Here is a 22,211-nt window from a genome sequence, read left to right as displayed (position 1 = left end):
CACACACGCCCTCACACAGACACACACAAACACTCTCTCACACACACCCTCATACAAACACACACACACACCCTCTCACAGACATGCACACACACACCCTCTCACACACACACACTCACACAGACACACACACCCTCTCACACACACACACACACACACCCATTCCCCCACCACACACACACACCCTCTCTCACACACACACACACCCATTCCCCCACCACACACACCCACATACACCCTCACACACACACACACACACACACACACACCCACCCACATACACCCTCTCACACACACACACACACACCCACCCACATACACCCTCTCACACACACACAACCTCACACACACAAGCACACACACAGGCACCCACATACACCCTCTCACATACACACCGACACACACACCCTCTCACACACACTCACCCACCCACCCAAACCCCCAACCTCACTCTAGGCTCACTCCCTCCTGCTTTGCATTCCTCACTGCAGTGTTGATGGGATCTTGCTGTGCGTTTCCTACACCATCTAGGTAGACCAACCCCCTTGTCTAATGTCCTCCAGTGGATGCACAGGGACATCCTGGAGGGGGGGGTTTGCTGGGGGGAAGGGGTGGGGTTTGGAGGGTCTTCGTGTGGAAGGCGCTACGTCAATGCAAGTCCCCATTGAGGGAACCTGTACGAGAGCACAAAAAGGAGCACGTCCCACGATCGCGGCCACTCGGCCCCTTGAGCCCCTCCACCCCCGACACCAACCCCCCCCACCCCTTTACCATAACTTCAAAATCCCACCCTCCAACACATATTCTCTACACAGCACTTTCCAACAACTCCAGCACACACTCCCCACCTTGACCCCCACTGTGGGGTGTGGGGGATTGTGAGGGTGGGCTGTGGGGGGTGCAAGATGGGTTGTGGGGGGTGTGAGGGGATGGGCTGTGGGGGTGTGGAGGTGGGCTGTGGGGTGGTTCGTGGGGTGTGTACGTGGGATATGGATGTGGGGATTGTGTGAGGGGTGGGGGCATTTGTGGAGGGAGTATGGGTGGAGCGTGGGTGTGTGTGGGGGTGTGGGTGGGGGGGAGTGGTGGGGTGTTTGTGGGGTGGGTGTGGGTTTGGATGGGCGGGGGTGCTTGTGGGGGTGTGTGAGGGTGGGGAGTGTGTTGGGGGTGTTTGTGGGGGTGTGTGTGGGTGGGTGGGGGTGTTTGTGGTAGTATGTGTGGGTCTGGGTGGATGGAGGTGTTTGTGGGGGTGTGTGGGTTTGGGTGGGTGGGGGTGTGTGGGTTTGGGTGGGTGGGGGTGTTTGTAGGGATGTGTGGGTTTGGGTGGGTGGGGGTGTTTATGGGGGTGTGTGTGGGTGGCGAGTGTGGTGGGAGTGTTTGTGGGGGGGTGTGTGTGGGTGGGTGGGGGGGTGTGTGTGTGGGTGGGTGGGTGGGGGTGTTTGTGGGGGTGTGTGGGTGGGGGTGTTTGTGGGGCTGTGTGTGTGGGGGGGTGTGGGTGTGGCTGGGGGTGTTTGTGGGGGTGTGGGTGGGGGAATGTGTGTGTGTAAGGGTGTGGGTGGGGGAGGGTGTGTGTGTGTGTATGAGGGTGTGTGGGTCTGGGTGTGTGTGTATGAGGGTGTGTGTGTGAGGGGGTGTGGGTGTGTGTGTGTGTGTGAGGGGGTGTGTGGGTGGGTGGGTGTGTGTGTGTGTGAGGGGGTGTGTGAGGGTGTGTGTGTGTGTGTGTGTGTGTGAGGGGGTGTGTGAGGGTGTGTGTGTGTGTGTGTGAGGGGGTGTGTGAGGGTGTGTGTGTGTGTGTGTGGGTGGGTGTGTGGGGGGGGGGGGGAGCTCTCACCTGGACCGTATCCATGACGATTCCTGCAGCGACTAGGCCGAGGCCTGACACCAGGAAGGGGAGTATGGCCTGGGCAGCGATGGAGCTCCCGGACTCGGGCCACACGCCGCGGGGATACCGCGCCAGGCGGCACCGGAAACGCCGCAGCTTGTTCCCCACACTCCAGAACTCCAGCTCCACCCGGGTCACCACCATCGCCACACCCCTCCCCCGGTCACCCCCTCACCCCCCGGTCACCCCCTCACCCCCCCGGTCGCCCCCTCACCCCTCGCTCGCCCCCTCACCCCTCGCTCGCCCCCTCACCCCTCGCTCGCCCCCTCACCCCCCCGGTCACCCCCTCACCCCCCGGTCACCCCCTCACCCCCCCGGTCGCCCCCTCACCCCTCGCTCGCCCCCTCACCCCTCGCTCGCCCCCTCACCCCTCACCCCTCGCTCGCCCCCTCACCCCTCACCCCTCGCTCGCCCCCTCACCCCTCGCTCGCCCCCTCACCGCCAACACCCACCGCCCATCACTCACCCACCAACACAGGGCGGGCCGTCCAACCCAAACACTACCCCCTCGCCGGGGTTGGGGGGGGGGGGAGGGTGTGTGAGGGGGGTGGTGTGGGTGAGGGGGATGAGGCTCTCTACACCCTCTCTACCCCCCCAGGGGGTGGGTGCGGGGTTCCGGGGGTGAGGGGTCAGACACAGGGGTCTCCGCTCCGGGAGGGAGGGAGGGGGATCCGGGGTCACTCCGACAAGGGGTGGGGGAGTGGGGTGCGACAGGGTGGGGAGGGGTCAGTTTGTGCCGGTCCGAGTGTCCGGAGGGAGCGTGGAGCCGGAGTCTGCCCGATCCATCCCGGAATGTCGCTGGGGGAATCCGTCAGGAATGATGAGTCACATCGTCCAGGAGCCGGGCTGTGGGGGGGGGGGGGGGGGGGGAGAGGTGGGGGTGACGGTGGTGAATAAATCTGTCTCCCTGTCAGGGTCCCTGTCCGACTGGATCCTGCTCCCTCCCTCTCTCCGTTTGACTGAGCCACACTCTCTCTCTCTCCCTGGGATTTTTTCAGCTCCTTCCCAAAATACTGCCACCTCATGACGGAGACAGCACCTGCCCTGTCCGGCCCGGCCCGGTAGCACTCGCAGCCTGCTCCTCCCCTCCCCCACATCCCCTTTCCCTCCCCTCCCCCACATCCCCTTTCCCTCCCCTCCCCCACCCCCTTCTCCCCCCAACACTCCACCCTCCCCCTCTCCTCCCATTCCCCACTCACTCTCTCCCTCTCACCCTCCCTCACCCCTCTCCTCCCATCCTCCTCTCCCCCACCCATCCTCCCCCCTCCACTCACTCAATCCCCTCCCTCACCCCTCTCCTCCCATCCTCCCCACCCCTTCACCCACCCCTCTCCTTATGACATTCATCCCTTCCCCCAATCTCTCCTCACCCTCTCCCCCCAACAATCCTCCTCCCTCCCCCTCCCTCACCCCTCTCCTCCCATCCTCTCCACCCCTACCCCCCTCACCCACCCCTCTCCTTATGACATTCATCCCTTCCCCCAATCTCTCTTCACCCTCTCCCCCCAACAATCCTCCTCCCTCCCCCTCCCTCACCCCTCTCCTCCCATCCTCTCCACCCCTACCCCCTTCACCCACCCCTCTCCTTATGACATTCATCCCTTCCCCCAATCTCTCCTCACCCTCTCCCCCCAACAATCCTCCTCCCTCCCCCTCCCTCACCCCTCTCCTTCCATCCTCCCCCCTCTCCTCCTCTCCCCCACCCTCCCCATCCCTCACCCTCTCCTCCCCTCCAACCCCCTCCCTTCTCCCCCACTCCTCTCCTTCCCTCCTAATCCTCTTCTCCCCTCCCACTCTCACACTCCCCCCTTCCCCTTCCCTTACCCCTCTCCTCCCCTCCTCCACCACCTGTCCGAACACCACTCCTTCCCCCCCGTTCTCTTCTCTCCTCTCCTCCCCTTCCCAATCCCACCTCCCTCCACCCCACACCTGCCCACCCTGAAGTAAACTGACAGGTGGGGGTAACTGGGGGGAAACTGAGGAGTGGAGGGTTCAAAGAAACCTGGGAGGGGGGGAGCTGGGTAACCAAGAGGACAGTGGAAATCCAAGGAGGTGGGGTGTCTCTGACTCCGAGGCGACATCGAGGAAGGGCGAGGGACATTGAGGGAGGGAGAGGGACATTGAGGAAGAGAGAGATATATCAAGGGAGGGAGAGGGATATCGAGGGAGGGAAAGGGATTTCGAGGGATGGAGAGGGATCTTGAGGGAGAGAGAGGAACATTGAGGGATATCAATGGAGGGAGAGGCATATCGAGGGAGGGAGAGAGATATTGAGAGATGGAGAGGATTATCAAGGGAAGGAGAGGGATTTTGAGGAAGGGAGAGGGATATCGAGGGAGGGAGAGGGACATCAAGGGAGGGAGAGGAATGTTGAGTGATGGAGAGGGATATCAAGGGAGGGAGAAGGATTTCGAGGGAGGAAGAGGTATTTCGAGGAAGGGAGAAGGATAGACGGAGGGAGAGGGATATCAAGGAATTTCACAGGAGGGAATGGGATATTGAGGGAGGGAGATGGATATTGTGGGAGTGTGAGGGATGTCGAGGGAGCGAGTGGGATTTTGAGGGAGGGAGAGGGTTATTGAGAGATTTCCAGGGAGGGAGTGGGACATTGAGGGAGGGAGAGGGGCATTGAGGGAGGGGGATATCGAGGAAGGGAGTGGAATATTGAGGGAGGAGGTGGAACATCGAAGGAGCGAGTGGAATATCAAGGGAAGGAGAGGGATATCGAGGGAGAGAGTGGGACATTGAGTGAGCGAGTGGAATATCGAGGGAGGGGGCGGGACATCGAGGGAGGGGGATATCTAGCCTCCCTGTCACGGGGAGAGGTTGGTCGTGTTTTAGCTCTATCTTTCTCTCCCCTTCGCTGTTCCCTTCCACCCTCTGGCCCCCTCGTCTCCTTGATGTACCACTTCTTGCCCCTCTCCTACCTACATCCTATTTCCCCACTCTCCACCTCACCTGAATGATCCCTGCCCCCTCCTCCTGCCCTCCCTCCACTCTCTGGGTGTTTGTTGGAACGACCCTGGAAGGGGTGAAGACAATTACCCCGAGAGCCACTGACCTGAACAATATTGAGCACGAAGCCAGCCAGCACCATGCCTTGCCCAGCAAGCAGGAAGGGCACTACCACCTGAGCACAGATATCCAAACCCGATTCTGCCTTCAGTTCCACCAGTGCCACCTTCTCCCTCGGCCGATCCTCAGCTGGTGCTGCTGCCATGGGTGTGGGCTTCTCATCCTCCGCGTTGTCCTCTCCCCTCCCTCGCTGCCTCTGCTCGGCACGTCCTCCATCACTCAGCCCTTGCTCAATTCTCCTTCTGCGTACCTTCCCTTCATCCATCCTTGACCTTGAACAGGGAACGAGGGAATAGAAACCAGAAGCGAGTAAGGTCGGCGCAACGTTGTGGGCCGAAGGGCCTGCACTGCGCTTTAATGTTCTACGATTTAAGGCACAAGATCGAAAAGTGCGGATTGTCCGAGAGATGCTCAGAGAGCTGTTTTCGATTGTACGACTGGCTTGTCATAACCTACACGGAGTGGAGGTAATTAGATCACTTCTAGCAGGCAGCCAGCATGGGGAGGGAGGGGCGAATGGCCATGCTGTGTGCTGTTCAAGAGCAGGCAGAGGGCAGGATTCATTAAAAAGCATCATGTTCGGACACGGTCTCCTTTACCATGACCACCCAGACAGTCTCGCCTCACCCCGAAGGGGAACCTGACCAAACCCCAGAGAGCTGGTGGGAGAGGGGGTCAGTGTGGGGGGAGCTCACTCCCACAGGGACTGGGTGAGGGGAATAATTTCATCCCTTTAGCAGCAAGTTGGGGATTCATGAGAAAGGGCAGGAATGTTGGATCAACCATGAGCCTGTCGAATGGCACAGCAGGCTGGAGGGGCCGAATGGCGCCCTCCTGTTCCTGTTTCCTATGATCCCAAAACCCACCCAATGGTCCTGCTGAATCTGCCTCCCGTTTGCAGACAGTGCATTCCACACCCTCTCCACTGGCTGGGTGAGGACGATGGTGAGGGAATATTGCACCAGTATTCCCAGCCAACACTCTTGGAAGGCAGCTCAAACCCCAGCACAGTGACCGGTGCTACGGAAATTCAGTTTCTACGGCTGGAACAGAAAGCCGCTCTCAGTAACAGTGACCACAACACTACCATCGATTTGTCAGGAAAACCCCAGGAAACAGCCATCCTTACCTGGTCGGGGCCTACACGTGACTCCAGACCCACAGCAACGGGGTTGACTCTTAACTGCCCACGGGGGGGCAATTAGGGATGGGTGATCAATGCTGGGCCTGGACCCTGAGAATGAATTTAAGAAGATCCTCAGACAGCACCTTCCAAACAGGACCCTGATTTCAGAAGCAGTGAGGGGGTGGAAGGTAAATCCTGGTCCAGATGGGGATGAACCCCATCCACCGAAGGGACACCAATTGGCCTCAGGACACTGCAGAGGGATTCCCCAGGCATCAATGTTAAAGAGGGAAAGCTGAGTCAATATGCATCACTCATCTGGAACCCTGTACCCCGGGATTACTTGATCCTTTACAGGCTGCGTTTCCTTCACTGGAACATGCTACCTTTCAGAAAACTGGGCACAGAGTACTCTGGGGTGTCTCCAGACCTCCCAGTAGGCGCTAGGGAAATGCAAGTCCTCAAAGGAGTTTAACTCACCCCCGGTGCAGATGCTCTCAGGGACATTCCTTTCACATTCTGAATGATCCCATTGCACTTTGTTGTTGGGTGGGGTGGGGGGGTGGGGAAGCAGGATCCCCACCCTGCACACACCCGGGAGGGGTGGGGGTGTGAATTAGCCTCAGTTCCCTGGGTTTTACAGGATGGGAGGGAGTCTCTGCCCAGATCCCGATCCTGGGGCTCGCATTCCAGCAGCAATCTGCGATGCCTCTCCCAGTCGAACAGCTCGCCGTGTGGGGCTTCGGAACAAGTTCAGGAACGGGCAGGGGACCAATAACAACAGAAAATCAAACACGGGGTCAGGGAGGGGGGGTCTATTAAACTCCGGACTCTCTGAGAAAACTTTTTCCAAACTTCGAGAAAACTTTCTCTGGCAGCAAGTTCCGGGACAGCACCCGCCCCTTCCGCCTCCTGCTCTTCAATCTCATCATCCCAGCAACAATGCAGCTCCACAAACCCACAGCAATCCTGCAACAATGCAGCTCCACAAACCTACAGCAATCCTGCAACAATGCAACTGCACAAACCCACAGCAATCCTGCAACAATGCAGCTCCACAAACCCAAAGCAATCCTGCAACAATGCAGCTGCACAAACCCACAGCAATCCTGCAACAATGCAGCTGCACAAACCCACAGCAATCCTGCAACAATGCAGCTCCACAAACCCACAGCAATCCTGCAACAATGCACATCCACAAACCCACAGCAATCCTGCAACAATGCAGCTGCACAAACCCACAGCAATCCTGCAACAATGCACATCCACAAACCTACAGCAATCCTGCAACAATGCAGCTGCACAAACCCAAAGCAATCCTGCAACAATGCAGCTGCACAAACCCACAGCAATCCTGCAACAATGCAGCTCCACAAACCCACAGCAATCCTGCAACAATGCAACTGCACAAACCCACAGCAATCCTGCAACAATGCAGCTCCACAAACCCAAAGCAATCCTGCAACAATGCAGCTGCACAAACCCACAGCAATCCTGCAACAATGCAGCTGCACAAACCCACAGCAATCCTGCAACAATGCAGCTCCACAAACCCACAGCAATCCTGCAACAATGCACATCCACAAACCCACAGCAATCCTGCAACAATGCAGCTGCACAAACCCACAGCAATCCTGCAACAATGCACATCCACAAACCTACAGCAATCCTGCAACAATGCAGCTGCACAAACCCAAAGCAATCCTGCAACAATGCAGCTGCACAAACCCACAGCAATCCTGCAACAATGCAGCTGCACAAACCCACAGCAATCCTGCAACAATGCAGCTGCACAAACCCACAGCAATCCTGCAACAATGCACATCCACACCCCACAACAATCCTGCAACACTGCACCTCCACAAACCCACAGCAATCCAGCAACAATGCAGCTCCACAAACCCACAGCAATCCAGCAACAATGCAGCTGCACAAACCCACAGCAATCCTGCAACAATGAAGTTCCAGAAACCCACAGCAATCCCGAAACAATGCAGCTCCACAAATCCACAGCAATCCCGCAACAATGCAGCTCCACAAATCCCTAGCAATCCTGCAACAATGAAGTTCCAGAAACCCACAGTAATCCTGCAGCAATGCACCTCCACAAACCCACACCAATCCTGCAACACTGCAAACCCACAACTCCCTAGCAATCCTGCAACAATGCAACTCCACAAACCCACACCAATCCTGCAGCAATGCACCTCCAGAAACCCACAGCAATCCTGCAGCAATGCACCTCCACAAACCCACAGCAATCCTGCAACAATGCACCTCCACAAGCTCACAGCAATCCCGCAACAATGCACCTCCAAAAACTCACAGCAATCCTGCAGCAATGCACCGCCACAAACCCACAGCAATCCCGCAGCAATGCACCTCCACAAACCCACAGCAATCCTGCTGCAATGCAGCTCCACAAACCCACAGTAATCCAGCAGCAACGCACCTTCACAAACCGACACCAATCCTGCAGCAATGCAGCTCCACAAACCCACAGTAATCCCGCAACAATGCACCGCCACAAACCCACAGCAATCCTGCAAAAATGCAACTGCACAAACCCACAGCAATCCTGCAAAAATGCACCTCCACACACCCACAGCAATCCCGCAACAATGCACCTCCACACACCCACAGCAATCCCGCAACAATGCAACTGCACGAACCCACAGCAGTCCTGCAACAATGCAACTGCACAAACCCACAGCAATCCTGCAACAATGCAGCTCCACAAAACTACAGCAATCTCACAACAATGCAGTTCCACAAACCCACACCAATCCTGCAACAATGCAGCTCCAAAGACCCACAGCAATCCTGCAACAATGCACCTCCACACACCCACAGAAATCCCGCAACAATGCAACTGCACAAACCCACAGCAATCCTACAACAATGCACCGCCTCAAACCCACAGCAATCCTGCAACAATGCACCTCCACTCACCCACAGAAAACCCGCAACAATGCAACTGCACAAACCCACACCAATCCTGCAACAATGCACCGCCAAAAACACACAGCAATCCCGCAACAATGCAGCTCCACAAACCCAGCAATCCCTCAACAATGCAGCTCCACACACATCCACACCAATCCTGCAACAATGCAGCTCCAAAAACCCACAACAATCCTGCAACAATGCAGCTCCACATGCCCACAGCAATCCCGCAACAATGCACCTCCACACACCCACAGAAATCCCGCAACAATGCAACTGCACAAACCCACAGCAATCCTACAACAATGCACCGCCTCAAACCCACAGCAATCCTGCAACAATGCACCTCCACTCACCCACAGAAAACCCGCAACAATGCAACTGCACAAACCCACAGCAATCCTGCAACAATGCACCGCCACAAACCCACAGCAATCCTGCAACAATGCAGCTCCACAAACCCACAGCAATCCTGCAACAATGCACCTCCACACACCCATAGCAATCCTGCAACAATGCAGCTCCACAAACCCACAGCAATCCTGCAACAATGCACCTCCACAAACCCACAGCAATCCTGCAACAATGCAGCTCCACAAACCCACACCAATCCTGCCGCAATGCAGCTCCACAAACCCAGCAATCCCTCAACAATGCAGCTCCACACACATCCACACCAATCCTGCAACAATGCAGCTCCAAAAACCCACAGCAATCCTGCAACAATGCAGCTCCACATGCCCACAGCAATCCCGCAACAATGCACCTCCACACACCCACAGAAATCCCGCAACAATGCAACTGCACAAACCCACAGCAATCCTACAACAATGCACCGCCTCAAACCCACAGCAATCCTGCAACAATGCACCTCCACTCACCCACAGAAAACCCGCAACAATGCAACTGCACAAACCCACACCAATCCTGCAACAATGCACCGCCACAAACCCACAGCAATCCTGCAACAATGCAGCTCCACAAACCCACAGCAATCCTGCAACAATGCACCTCCACACACCCATAGCAATCCTGCAACAATGCAGCTCCACAAACCCACAGCAATCCTGCAACAATGCACCTCCACAAACCCACAGCAATCCTGCAACAATGCAGCTCCACAAACCCATAGCAATCCTGCCGCAATGCAGCTCCACAAACCCACACCAATCCTGCAACAATGCAGCTCCAAAAACCCACAGCAATCCTGCAACAATGCAGCTCCACATGCCCACAGCAATCCCGCAACAATGCACCTCCACACACCCACAGCAATCCCGCAACAATGCAACTGCACGAACCCACAGCAATCCTGCAACAATGCAGCTCCACAGCCCCACACCAATCCCGCAACAATGCAGCTCCACAAACCCACACCAATCCTGCAACATTGCTCAACCACAAACCCACAGCAATACTGCAGAAATGCACCTCCACAAACCTACAGCAATCCCACAACAATGCAGTTCCACAAACCCACACCAATCCTGCAACAATGCAGCTCCAAAAACCCACAGCAATCCTGCAACAATGCAGCTCCACATGCCCACAGCAATCCCGCAACAATGCACCTCCACACACCCACAGAAATCCCGCAACAATGCAACTGCACAAACCCACAGCAATCCTACAACAATGCACCGCCTCAAACCCACAGCAATCCTGCAACAATGCACCTCCACTCACCCACAGAAAACCCGCAACAATGCAACTGCACAAACCCACAGCAATCCTGCAACAATGCACCGCCAAAATCACACAGCAATCCCGCAACAATGCAGCTCCACAAACCCACACCAATCACGCAACAATGCTGCTCTACAAACCCAGCAATCCCGCAACAATGCAGCTCCACACACATCCACACCAATCCTGCAACAATGCAGCTCCAAAAACCCACAGCAATCCTGCAACAATGCAGCTCCACATGCCCACAGCAATCCCGCAACAATGCACCTCCACACACCCACAGAAATCCCGCAACAATGCAACTGCACAAACCCACAGCAATCCTACAACAATGCACCGCCTCAAACCAACAGCAATCCTGCAACAATGCCCCTCCACTCACCCACAGAAAACCCGCAACAATGCAACTGCACAAACCCACAGCAATCCTGCAACAATGCACCGCCAAAAACACACAGCAATCCTGCAACAATGCAGCTCCACAAACCCACACCAATCACGCAACAATGCTGCTCTACAAACCCAGCAATCCCTCAACAATGCAGCTCCACACACATCCACATCAATCCTGCAACAATGCAACTGCACAAACCCACAGCAATCCTGCAACAATGCACCGCCACAAACCGACAGCAATCCTGCAACAATGCACCGCCACACACCCACAGCAATCCTGCAACAATGTAACAAAACAAACCCACAGCAATCCTGCAACAATGCACCGCCACAAACCCACAGCAATCCTGCAACAATGCAGCTCCACAAACCCACAGCAATCCTGCAACAATGCACCTCCACACACCCATAGCAATCCTGCAACAATGCAACTCCACAAACCTACAGCAATCCCGCAACAATGCACCTCCACACACCCACAGTAATCCTGAAACATTGCAACTCCACAAACTCACAGCAATCACACAACAATGCAGCTCCACAACCCCACAGCAATCCCTCAACAATGCAGCTCCACTCACCCACAGCAATCCTGCAACAATGCAGCTCCACACACCCACAGCAATACTGCAACAATGCCGCTCCATACACCCACAGCAATCCTGCAACAATGCTCCTCCACAACGTCAGCAGCAATCCCGCAACAATGCAGCTGCACAAGCCAACAGAAATCCTGCAGCAATGCAGCTCAACAAAACGCACAGCAATCCTGCAACAATGCACCTCCACAAGGTCACAGCAATCTCACAACAATGCAGCTTCACACACACCCATAGCAATTCTGCAGCAATACAGCTCCACAAACCCACAGCAATCCTGCAACAATGCAGCTCCACAAACCCACAGCAATCCTGCAACAATGAAGTTCCAGAAACCCACAGCAATCCCGCAACAATGCAGCTCCACAAATCCACAGCAATCCCGCAACAATGCAGCTCCACAAATCCCTAGCAATCCTGCAACAATGCAACTCCACAAACCCACACCAATCCTGCAGCAATGCACCTCCAGAAACCCACAGCAATCCTGCAGCAATGCACCTCCACAAACCCACAGCAATCCTGCAACAATGCACCTCCACAAGCTCACAGCAATCCCGCAACAATGCACCTCCAAAAACTCACAGCAATCCTGCAGCAATGCACCGCCACAAACCCACAGCAATCCCGCAGCAATGCACCTCCACAAACCCACAGCAATCCTGCTGCAATGCAGCTCCACAAACCCACAGTAATCCACCAGCAATGCACCTTCACAAACCGACAGCAATCCTGCAACAATGCAGCTCCACAAACCCACAGCAATCCCGCAACAATGCACCGCCACAAAACCACAGCAATCCTGCAAAAATGCAACTGCACAAACCCACAGGAATCCTGCAACAATGCAGCTCCACAAACCCACAGCAATCCTGCAAAAATGCACCTCCACACACCCACAGCAATCCCGCAACAATGCACCTCCACACACCCACAGCAATCCCGCAACAATGCAACTGCATGAACCCACAGCAGTCCTGCAACAATGCAACTGCACAAACCCACAGCAATCCTGCAACAATGCAGCTCCACAAACCCACAGCAATCCTGCTGCAATGCAGCTCCACAAACCTACAGCAATCCTGCAACAATGCACCTCCACACACCCACAGCAATCCCGCAACAATGCACCTCCACACACCCACAGCAATCCCGCAACAATGCAACTGCACGAACCCACAGCAATCCTGCAACAATGCAGCTCCACAGCCCCACACCAATCCCGCAACAATGCAGCTCCACAAACCCACACCAATCCTGCAACATTGCTCAACCACAAACCCACAGCAATACTGCAGAAATGCACCTCCACAAACCTACAGCAATCCCACAACAATGCAGTTCCACAAACCCACACCAATCCTGCAACAATGCAGCTCCAAAAACCCACAGCAATCCTGCAACAATGCAGCTCCACATGCCCACAGCAATCCCGCAACAATGCACCTCCACACACCCACAGAAATCCCGCAACAATGCAACTGCACAAACCCACAGCAATCCTACAACAATGCACCGCCTCAAACCCACAGCAATCCTGCAACAATGCACCTCCACTCACCCACAGAAAACCCGCAACAATGCAACTGCACAAACCCACAGCAATCCTGCAACAATGCACCGCCAAAATCACACAGCAATCCCGCAACAATGCAGCTCCACAAACCCACACCAATCACGCAACAATGCTGCTCTACAAACCCAGCAATCCCGCAACAATGCAGCTCCACACACATCCACACCAATCCTGCAACAATGCAGCTCCAAAAACCCACAGCAATCCTGCAACAATGCAGCTCCACATGCCCACAGCAATCCCGCAACAATGCACCTCCACACACCCACAGAAATCCCGCAACAATGCAACTGCACAAACCCACAGCAATCCTACAACAATGCACCGCCTCAAACCCACAGCAATCCTGCAACAATGCACCTCCACTCACCCACAGAAAACCCGCAACAATGCAACTGCACAAACCCACAGCAATCCTGCAACAATGCACCGCCACAAGCCCACAGCAATCCTGCAACAATGTAACAAAACAAACCCACAGCAATCCTGCAACAATGCACCGCCACAAACCCACAGCAAGCCCGCAACAATGCACCGCCACAAACCCACAGCAATCCTGCAACAATGCAGCTCCACAAACCACAGCAATCCTGCAACAATGCACCGCCACACACCCACAGCAATCCTGCCACACTGCAGCTGCACAAACCCACAGCAATCCTGCAACAATGCACCTCCACACACCCACAGCAATCCCGCAACATTGCAACTGCACAAACTCACAGCAATCCTGCAACAATGCAGCTCCACAAACCCACAGCAATCCTGCAACAATGCACCTACACAAACCCACAGCAATCCTGCAACAATGCAGCTCCACAAACCCACACCAATCACGCATCAATGCAGCTCCACACACCCACAGCAATCCTGCAACAATGCCGCTCCATAAACTCACAGCAATCCTGCACCAGTTCACCTCCAAACACCCACAGCAATCCTGCAACAATGCAGCGCCACACACCCCAGCAATCCAGCAATGATGCACCTCCTCACAACGACAGCAATCCCGCTACAATGCAGCTCCACACACACACAGCAATCCTGCAATAATGCAGCTCCATAAACTCACAGCAATCCTGCACCATTGCACCTCCACAAACCCACAACAATCCTGCAACAATGCAGCTCCACACACCCACAGCAATCCCGCAGCAATGCAATTCCACAAACCCACAGCAATCCTGCAACGATGCAGCTCCACACAATGACAGCAATCCCGCTACAATGCAGCTCCACACACCCACAACAATCCTGCAACAATGCAGCTCCACACACCCACAGCAATCCTGCAAAAATGCACCTCTACACACACCCAGCAATCCCGCACCAATGCACCTCCACACACCCACAGCAATCCCGCAACAATGCAACTGCATGAACCCACAGCAGTCCTGCAACAATGCAACTGCACAAACCCACAGCAATCCTGCAACAATGCAGCTCCACAAACCCACAGCAATCCTGCTGCAATGCAGCTCCACAAACCTACAGCAATCCTGCAACAATGCACCTCCACACACCCACAGCAATCCCGCAACAATGCACCTCCACACACCCACAGCAATCCCGCAACAATGCAACTGCACGAACCCACAGCAATCCTGCAACAATGCAGCTCCACAGCCCCACACCAATCCCGCAACAATGCAGCTCCACAAACCCACACCAATCCTGCAACATTGCTCAACCACAAACCCACAGCAATACTGCAGAAATGCACCTCCACAAACCTACAGCAATCCCACAACAATGCAGTTCCACAAACCCACACCAATCCTGCAACAATGCAGCTCCAAAAACCCACAGCAATCCTGCAACAATGCAGCTCCACACACCCACAGCAATCCCGCAACAATGCACCTCCACACACCCACAGAAATCCCGCAACAATGCAACTGCACAAACCCACAGCAATCCTACAACAATGCACCGCCTCAAACCCACAGCAATCCTGCAACAATGCACCTCCACTCACCCACAGAAAACCCGCAACAATGCAACTGCACAAACCCACAGCAATCCTGCAACAATGCACCGCCAAAATCACACAGCAATCCCGCAACAATGCAGCTCCACAAACCCACACCAATCACGCAACAATGCTGCTCTACAAACCCAGCAATCCCGCAACAATGCAGCTCCACACACATCCACACCAATCCTGCAACAATGCAGCTCCAAAAACCCACAGCAATCCTGCAACAATGCAGCTCCACATGCCCACAGCAATCCCGCAACAATGCACCTCCACACACCCACAGAAATCCCGCAACAATGCAACTGCACAAACCCACAGCAATCCTACAACAATGCACCGCCTCAAACCCACAGCAATCCTGCAACAATGCACCTCCACTCACCCACAGAAAACCCGCAACAATGCAACTGCACAAACCCACAGCAATCCTGCAACAATGCACCGCCAAAATCACACAGCAATCCCGCAACAATGCAGCTCCACAAACCCACACCAATCACGCAACAATGCTGCTCTACAAACCCAGCAATCCCGCAACAATGCAGCTCCACACACATCCACACCAATCCTGCAACAATGCAGCTCCAAAAACCCACAGCAATCCTGCAACAATGCAGCTCCACATGCCCACAGCAATCCCGCAACAATGCACCTCCACACACCCACAGAAATCCCGCAACAATGCAACTGCACAAACCCACAGCAATCCTACAACAATGCACCGCCTCAAACCCACAGCAATCCTGCAACAATGCACCTCCACTCACCCACAGAAAACCCGCAACAATGCAACTGCACAAACCCACAGCAATCCTGCAACAATGCACCGCCACAAGCCCACAGCAATCCTGCAACAATGTAACAAAACAAACCCACAGCAATCCTGCAACAATGCACCGCCACAAACCCACAGCAAGCCCGCAACAATGCACCGCCACAAACCCACAGCAATCCTGCAACAATGCAGCTCCACAAACCACAGCAATCCTGCAACAATGCACCGCCACACACCCACAGCAATCCTGCCACACTGCAGCTGCACAAACCCACAGCAATCCTGCAACAATGCACCTCCACACACCCACAGCAATCCCGCAACATTGCAACTGCACAAACTCACAGCAATCCTGCAACAATGCAGCTCCACAAACCCACAGCAATCCTGCAACAATGCACCTACACAAACCCACAGCAATCCTGCAACAATGCAGCTCCACAAACCCACACCAATCACGCATCAATGCAGCTCCACACACCCACAGCAATCCTGCAACAATGCCGCTCCATAAACTCACAGCAATCCTGCACCAGTTCACCTCCAAACACCCACAGCAATCCTGCAACAATGCAGTGCCACACACCCACAACAATCCCGCCACAATGCACCTCCACACATCCCAGCAATCCAGCAATGATGCACCTCCTCACAACGACAGCAATCCCGCTACAATGCAGCTCCACACACACACAGCAATCCTGCAATAATGCAGCTCCATAAACTCACAGCAATCCTGCACCATTGCACCTCCACAAACCCACAACAATCCTGCAACAATGCAGCTCCACACACCCACAGCAATCCCGCAGCAATGCAATTCCACAAACCCACAGCAATCCTGCAACAATGCACCTCCACACACCCATAGCAATCCTGCAACAATGCAGCTCCACAAACCCACAGCAATCCTGCAACAATGCACCTCCACAAACCCACAGCAATCCTGCAACAATGCAGCTCCACAAACCCATAGCAATCCTGCCGCAATGCAGCTCCACAAACCCAGCAATCCCTCAACAATGCAGCTCCACACACATCCACACCAATCCTGCAACAATGCAGCTCCAAAAACCCACAGCAATCCTGCAACAATGCAGCTCCACATGCCCACAGCAATCCCGCAACAATGCACCTCCACACACCCACAGAAATCCCGCAACAATGCAACTGCACAAACCCACAGCAATCCTACAACAATGCACCGCCTCAAACCCACAGCAATCCTGCAACAATGCACCTCCACTCACCCACAGAAAACCCGCAACAATGCAACTGCACAAACCCACAGCAATCCTGCAACAATGCACCGCCACAAACCCACAGCAATCCTGCAACAATGCAGCTCCACAAACCCACAGCAATCCTGCAACAATGCACCTCCACACACCCATAGCAATCCTGCAACAATGCAGCTCCACAAACCCACAGCAATCCTGCAACAATGCACCTCCACAAACCCACAGCAATCCTGCAACAATGCAGCTCCACAAACCCATAGCAATCCTGCCGCAATGCAGCTCCACAAACCCACACCAATCCTGCAACAATGCAGCTCCAAAAACCCACAGCAATCCTGCAACAATGCAGCTCCACATGCCCACAGCAATCCCGCAACAATGCACCTCCACACACCCACAGCAATCCCGCAACAATGCAACTGCACGAACCCACAGCAATCCTGCAACAATGCAGCTCCACAGCCCCACACCAATCCCGCAACAATGCAGCTCCACAAACCCACACCAATCCTGCAACATTGCTCAACCACAAACCCACAGCAATACTGCAGAAATGCACCTCCACAAACCTACAGCAATCCCACAACAATGCAGTTCCACAAACCCACACCAATCCTGCAACAATGCAGCTCCAAAAACCCACAGCAATCCTGCAACAATGCAGCTCCACATGCCCACAGCAATCCCGCAACAATGCACCTCCACACTCCCACAGAAATCCCGCAACAATGCAACTGCACAAACCCACAGCAATCCTACAACAATGCACCGCCTCAAACCCACAGCAATCCTGCAACAATGCACCTCCACTCACCCACAGAAAACCCGCAACAATGCAACTGCACAAACCCACAGCAATCCTGCAACAATGCACCGCCAAAATCACACAGCAATCCCGCAACAATGCAGCTCCACAAACCCACACCAATCACGCAACAATGCTGCTCTACAAACCCAGCAATCCCGCAACAATGCAGCTCCACACACATCCACACCAATCCTGCAACAATGCAGCTCCAAAAACCCACAGCAATCCTGCAACAATGCAGCTCCACATGCCCACAGCAATCCCGCAACAATGCACCTCCACACACCCACAGAAATCCCGCAACAATGCAACTGCACAAACCCACAGCAATCCTACAACAATGCACCGCCTCAAACCCACAGCAATCCTGCAACAATGCCCCTCCACTCACCCACAGAAAACCCGCAACAATGCAACTGCACAAACCCACAGCAATCCTGCAACAATGCACCGCCAAAAACACACAGCAATCCTGCAACAATGCAGCTCCACAAACCCACACCAATCACGCAACAATGCTGCTCTACAAACCCAGCAATCCCTCAACAATGCAGCTCCACACACATCCACATCAATCCTGCAACAATGCAACTGCACAAACCCACAGCAATCCTGCAACAATGCACCGCCACAAACCGACAGCAATCCTGCAACAATGCACCGCCACACACCCACAGCAATCCTGCAACAATGTAACAAAACAAACCCACAGCAATCCTGCAACAATGCACCGCCACAAACCCACAGCAATCCTGCAACAATGCAGCTCCACAAACCCACAGCAATCCTGCAACAATGCACCTCCACACACCCATAGCAATCCTGCAACAATGCAACTCCACAAACCTACAGCAATCCCGCAACAATGCACCTCCACACACCCACAGTAATCCTGAAACATTGCAACTCCACAAACTCACAGCAATCACACAACAATGCAGCTCCACAACCCCACAGCAATCCCTCAACAATGCAGCTCCACTCACCCACAGCAATCCTGCAACAATGCAGCTCCACACACCCACAGCAATACTGCAACAATGCCGCTCCATACACCCACAGCAATCCTGCAACAATGCTCCTCCACAACGTCAGCAGCAATCCCGCAACAATGCAGCTGCACAAGCCAACAGAAATCCTGCAGCAATGCAGCTCAACAAAACGCACAGCAATCCTGCAACAATGCACCTCCACAAGGTCACAGCAATCTCACAACAATGCAGCTTCACACACACCCATAGCAATTCTGCAGCAATACAGCTCCACAAACCCACAGCAATCCTGCAACAATGCAGCTCCACAAACCCACAGCAATCCTGCAACAATGAAGTTCCAGAAACCCACAGCAATCCCGCAACAATGCAGCTCCACAAATCCACAGCAATCCCGCAACAATGCAGCTCCACAAATCCCTAGCAATCCTGCAACAATGCAACTCCACAAACCCACACCAATCCTGCAGCAATGCACCTCCAGAAACCCACAGCAATCCTGCAGCAATGCACCTCCACAAACCCACAGCAATCCTGCAACAATGCACCTCCACAAGCTCACAGCAATCCCGCAACAATGCACCTCCAAAAACTCACAGCAATCCTGCAGCAATGCACCGCCACAAACCCACAGCAATCCCGCAGCAATGCACCTCCACAAACCCACAGCAATCCTGCTGCAATGCAGCTCCACAAACCGACAGTAATCCACCAGCAATGCACCTTCACAAACCGACAGCAATCCTGCAACAATGCAGCTCCACAAACCCACAGCAATCCCGCAACAATGCACCGCCACAAAACCACAGCAATCCTGCAAAAATGCAACTGCACAAACCCACAGGAATCCTGCAACAATGCAGCTCCACAAACCCACAGCAATCCTGCAAAAATGCACCTCCACACACCCACAGCAATCCCGCAACAATGCACCTCCACACACCCACAGCAATCCCGCAACAATGCAACTGCATGAACCCACAGCAGTCCTGCAACAATGCAACTGCACAAACCCACAGCAATCCTGCAACAATGCAGCTCCACAAACCCACAGCAATCCTGCTGCAATGCAGCTCCACAAACCTACAGCAATCCTGCAACAATGCACCTCCACACACCCACAGCAATCCCGCAACAATGCACCTCCACACACCCACAGCAATCCCGCAACAATGCAACTGCACGAACCCACAGCAATCCTGCAACAATGCAGCTCCACAGCCCCACACCAATCCCGCAACAATGCAGCTCCACAAACCCACACCAATCCTGCAACATTGCTCAACCACAAACCCACAGCAATACTGCAGAAATGCACCTCCACAAACCTACAGCAATCCCACAACAATGCAGTTCCACAAACCCACACCAATCCTGCAACAATGCAGCTCCAAAAACCCACAGCAATCCTGCAACAATGCAGCTCCACATGCCCACAGCAATCCCGCAACAATGCACCTCCACACACCCACAGAAATCCCGCAACAATGCAACTGCACAAACCCACAGCAATCCTACAACAATGCACCGCCTCAAACCCACAGCAATCCTGCAACAATGCACCTCCACTCACCCACAGAAAACCCGCAACAATGCAACTGCACAAACCCACAGCAATCCTGCAACAATGCACCGCCAAAATCACACAGCAATCCCGCAACAATGCAGCTCCACAAACCCACACCAATCACGCAACAATGCTGCTCTACAAACCCAGCAATCCCGCAACAATGCAGCTCCACACACATCCACACCAATCCTGCAACAATGCAGCTCCAAAAACCCACAGCAATCCTGCAACAATGCAGCTCCACATGCCCACAGCAATCCCGCAACAATGCACCTCCACACACCCACAGAAATCCCGCAACAATGCAACTGCACAAACCCACAGCAATCCTACAACAATGCACCGCCTCAAACCCACAGCAATCCTGCAACAATGCACCTCCACTCACCCACAGAAAACCCGCAACAATGCAACTGCACAAACCCACAGCAATCCTGCAACAATGCACCGCCACAAGCCCACAGCAATCCTGCAACAATGTAACAAAACAAACCCACAGCAATCCTGCAACAATGCACCGCCACAAACCCACAGCAAGCCCGCAACAATGCACCGCCACAAACCCACAGCAATCCTGCAACAATGCAGCTCCACAAACCACAGCAATCCTGCAACAATGCACCGCCACACACCCACAGCAATCCTGCCACACTGCAGCTGCACAAACCCACAGCAATCCTGCAACAATGCACCTCCACACACCCACAGCAATCCCGCAACATTGCAACTGCACAAACTCACAGCAATCCTGCAACAATGCAGCTCCACAAACCCACAGCAATCCTGCAACAATGCACCTACACAAACCCACAGCAATCCTGCAACAATGCAGCTCCACAAACCCACACCAATCACGCATCAATGCAGCTCCACACACCCACAGCAATCCTGCAACAATGCCGCTCCATAAACTCACAGCAATCCTGCACCAGTTCACCTCCAAACACCCACAGCAATCCTGCAACAATGCAGCGCCACACACCCCAGCAATCCAGCAATGATGCACCTCCTCACAACGACAGCAATCCCGCTACAATGCAGCTCCACACACACACAGCAATCCTGCAATAATGCAGCTCCATAAACTCACAGCAATCCTGCACCATTGCACCTCCACAAACCCACAACAATCCTGCAACAATGCAGCTCCACACACCCACAGCAATCCCGCAGCAATGCAATTCCACAAACCCACAGCAATCCTGCAACGATGCAGCTCCACACAATGACAGCAATCCCGCTACAATGCAGCTCCACACACCCACAACAATCCTGCAACAATGCAGCTCCACACACCCACAGCAATCCTGCAAAAATGCACCTCTACACACACCCAGCAATCCCGCACCAATGCACCTCCACACACCCACAGCAATCCCGCAACAATGCAACTGCATGAACCCACAGCAGTCCTGCAACAATGCAACTGCACAAACCCACAGCAATCCTGCAACAATGCAGCTCCACAAACCCACAGCAATCCTGCTGCAATGCAGCTCCACAAACCTACAGCAATCCTGCAACAATGCACCTCCACACACCCACAGCAATCCCGCAA

General features: G+C 54.2%; 1 protein-coding gene across 3 annotated transcripts in view; it reads right to left on the bottom strand.

Annotated features, from left to right (window-relative positions):
* slc41a3 (solute carrier family 41 member 3) overlaps window positions 1-6,899 on the bottom strand; it is a 188,297-nt gene extending 181,398 nt beyond the window's left edge. The window contains exons 1-3 of one of the 3 annotated variants that reach the window (XM_087994055.1): window positions 6,561-6,899; window positions 6,084-6,188; window positions 4,941-5,226 (exon numbers count right to left, since the gene is read on the bottom strand). In XM_087994055.1, the coding sequence (XP_087850181.1) occupies window positions 4,941-5,219 (279 nt within the window). In that variant the 5' untranslated portion in view covers window positions 5,220-5,226; window positions 6,084-6,188; window positions 6,561-6,899. Of the gene's footprint in view, window positions 1-1,828; window positions 2,039-4,940; window positions 5,227-6,083; window positions 6,189-6,560 lie in introns of those variants that run through there. The other 2 variants (XM_087994054.1, XM_087994056.1) reach the window with 2 other exon arrangements.
* Between the last annotated feature and the right edge of the window lie 15,312 nt (window positions 6,900-22,211).

Source organism: Chiloscyllium plagiosum, unplaced genomic scaffold, assembly GCF_037043375.1.
Source record: "Chiloscyllium plagiosum isolate Xiang-an unplaced genomic scaffold, Cpla_swu_hap1 HiC_scaffold_14, whole genome shotgun sequence".
In the NCBI taxonomy this organism is placed as follows: domain Eukaryota; kingdom Metazoa; phylum Chordata; class Chondrichthyes; order Orectolobiformes; family Hemiscylliidae; genus Chiloscyllium; species Chiloscyllium plagiosum.
Note: the sequence above shows the minus strand (reverse complement) of the source record. Positions and strands in the feature narration are given on the sequence as shown.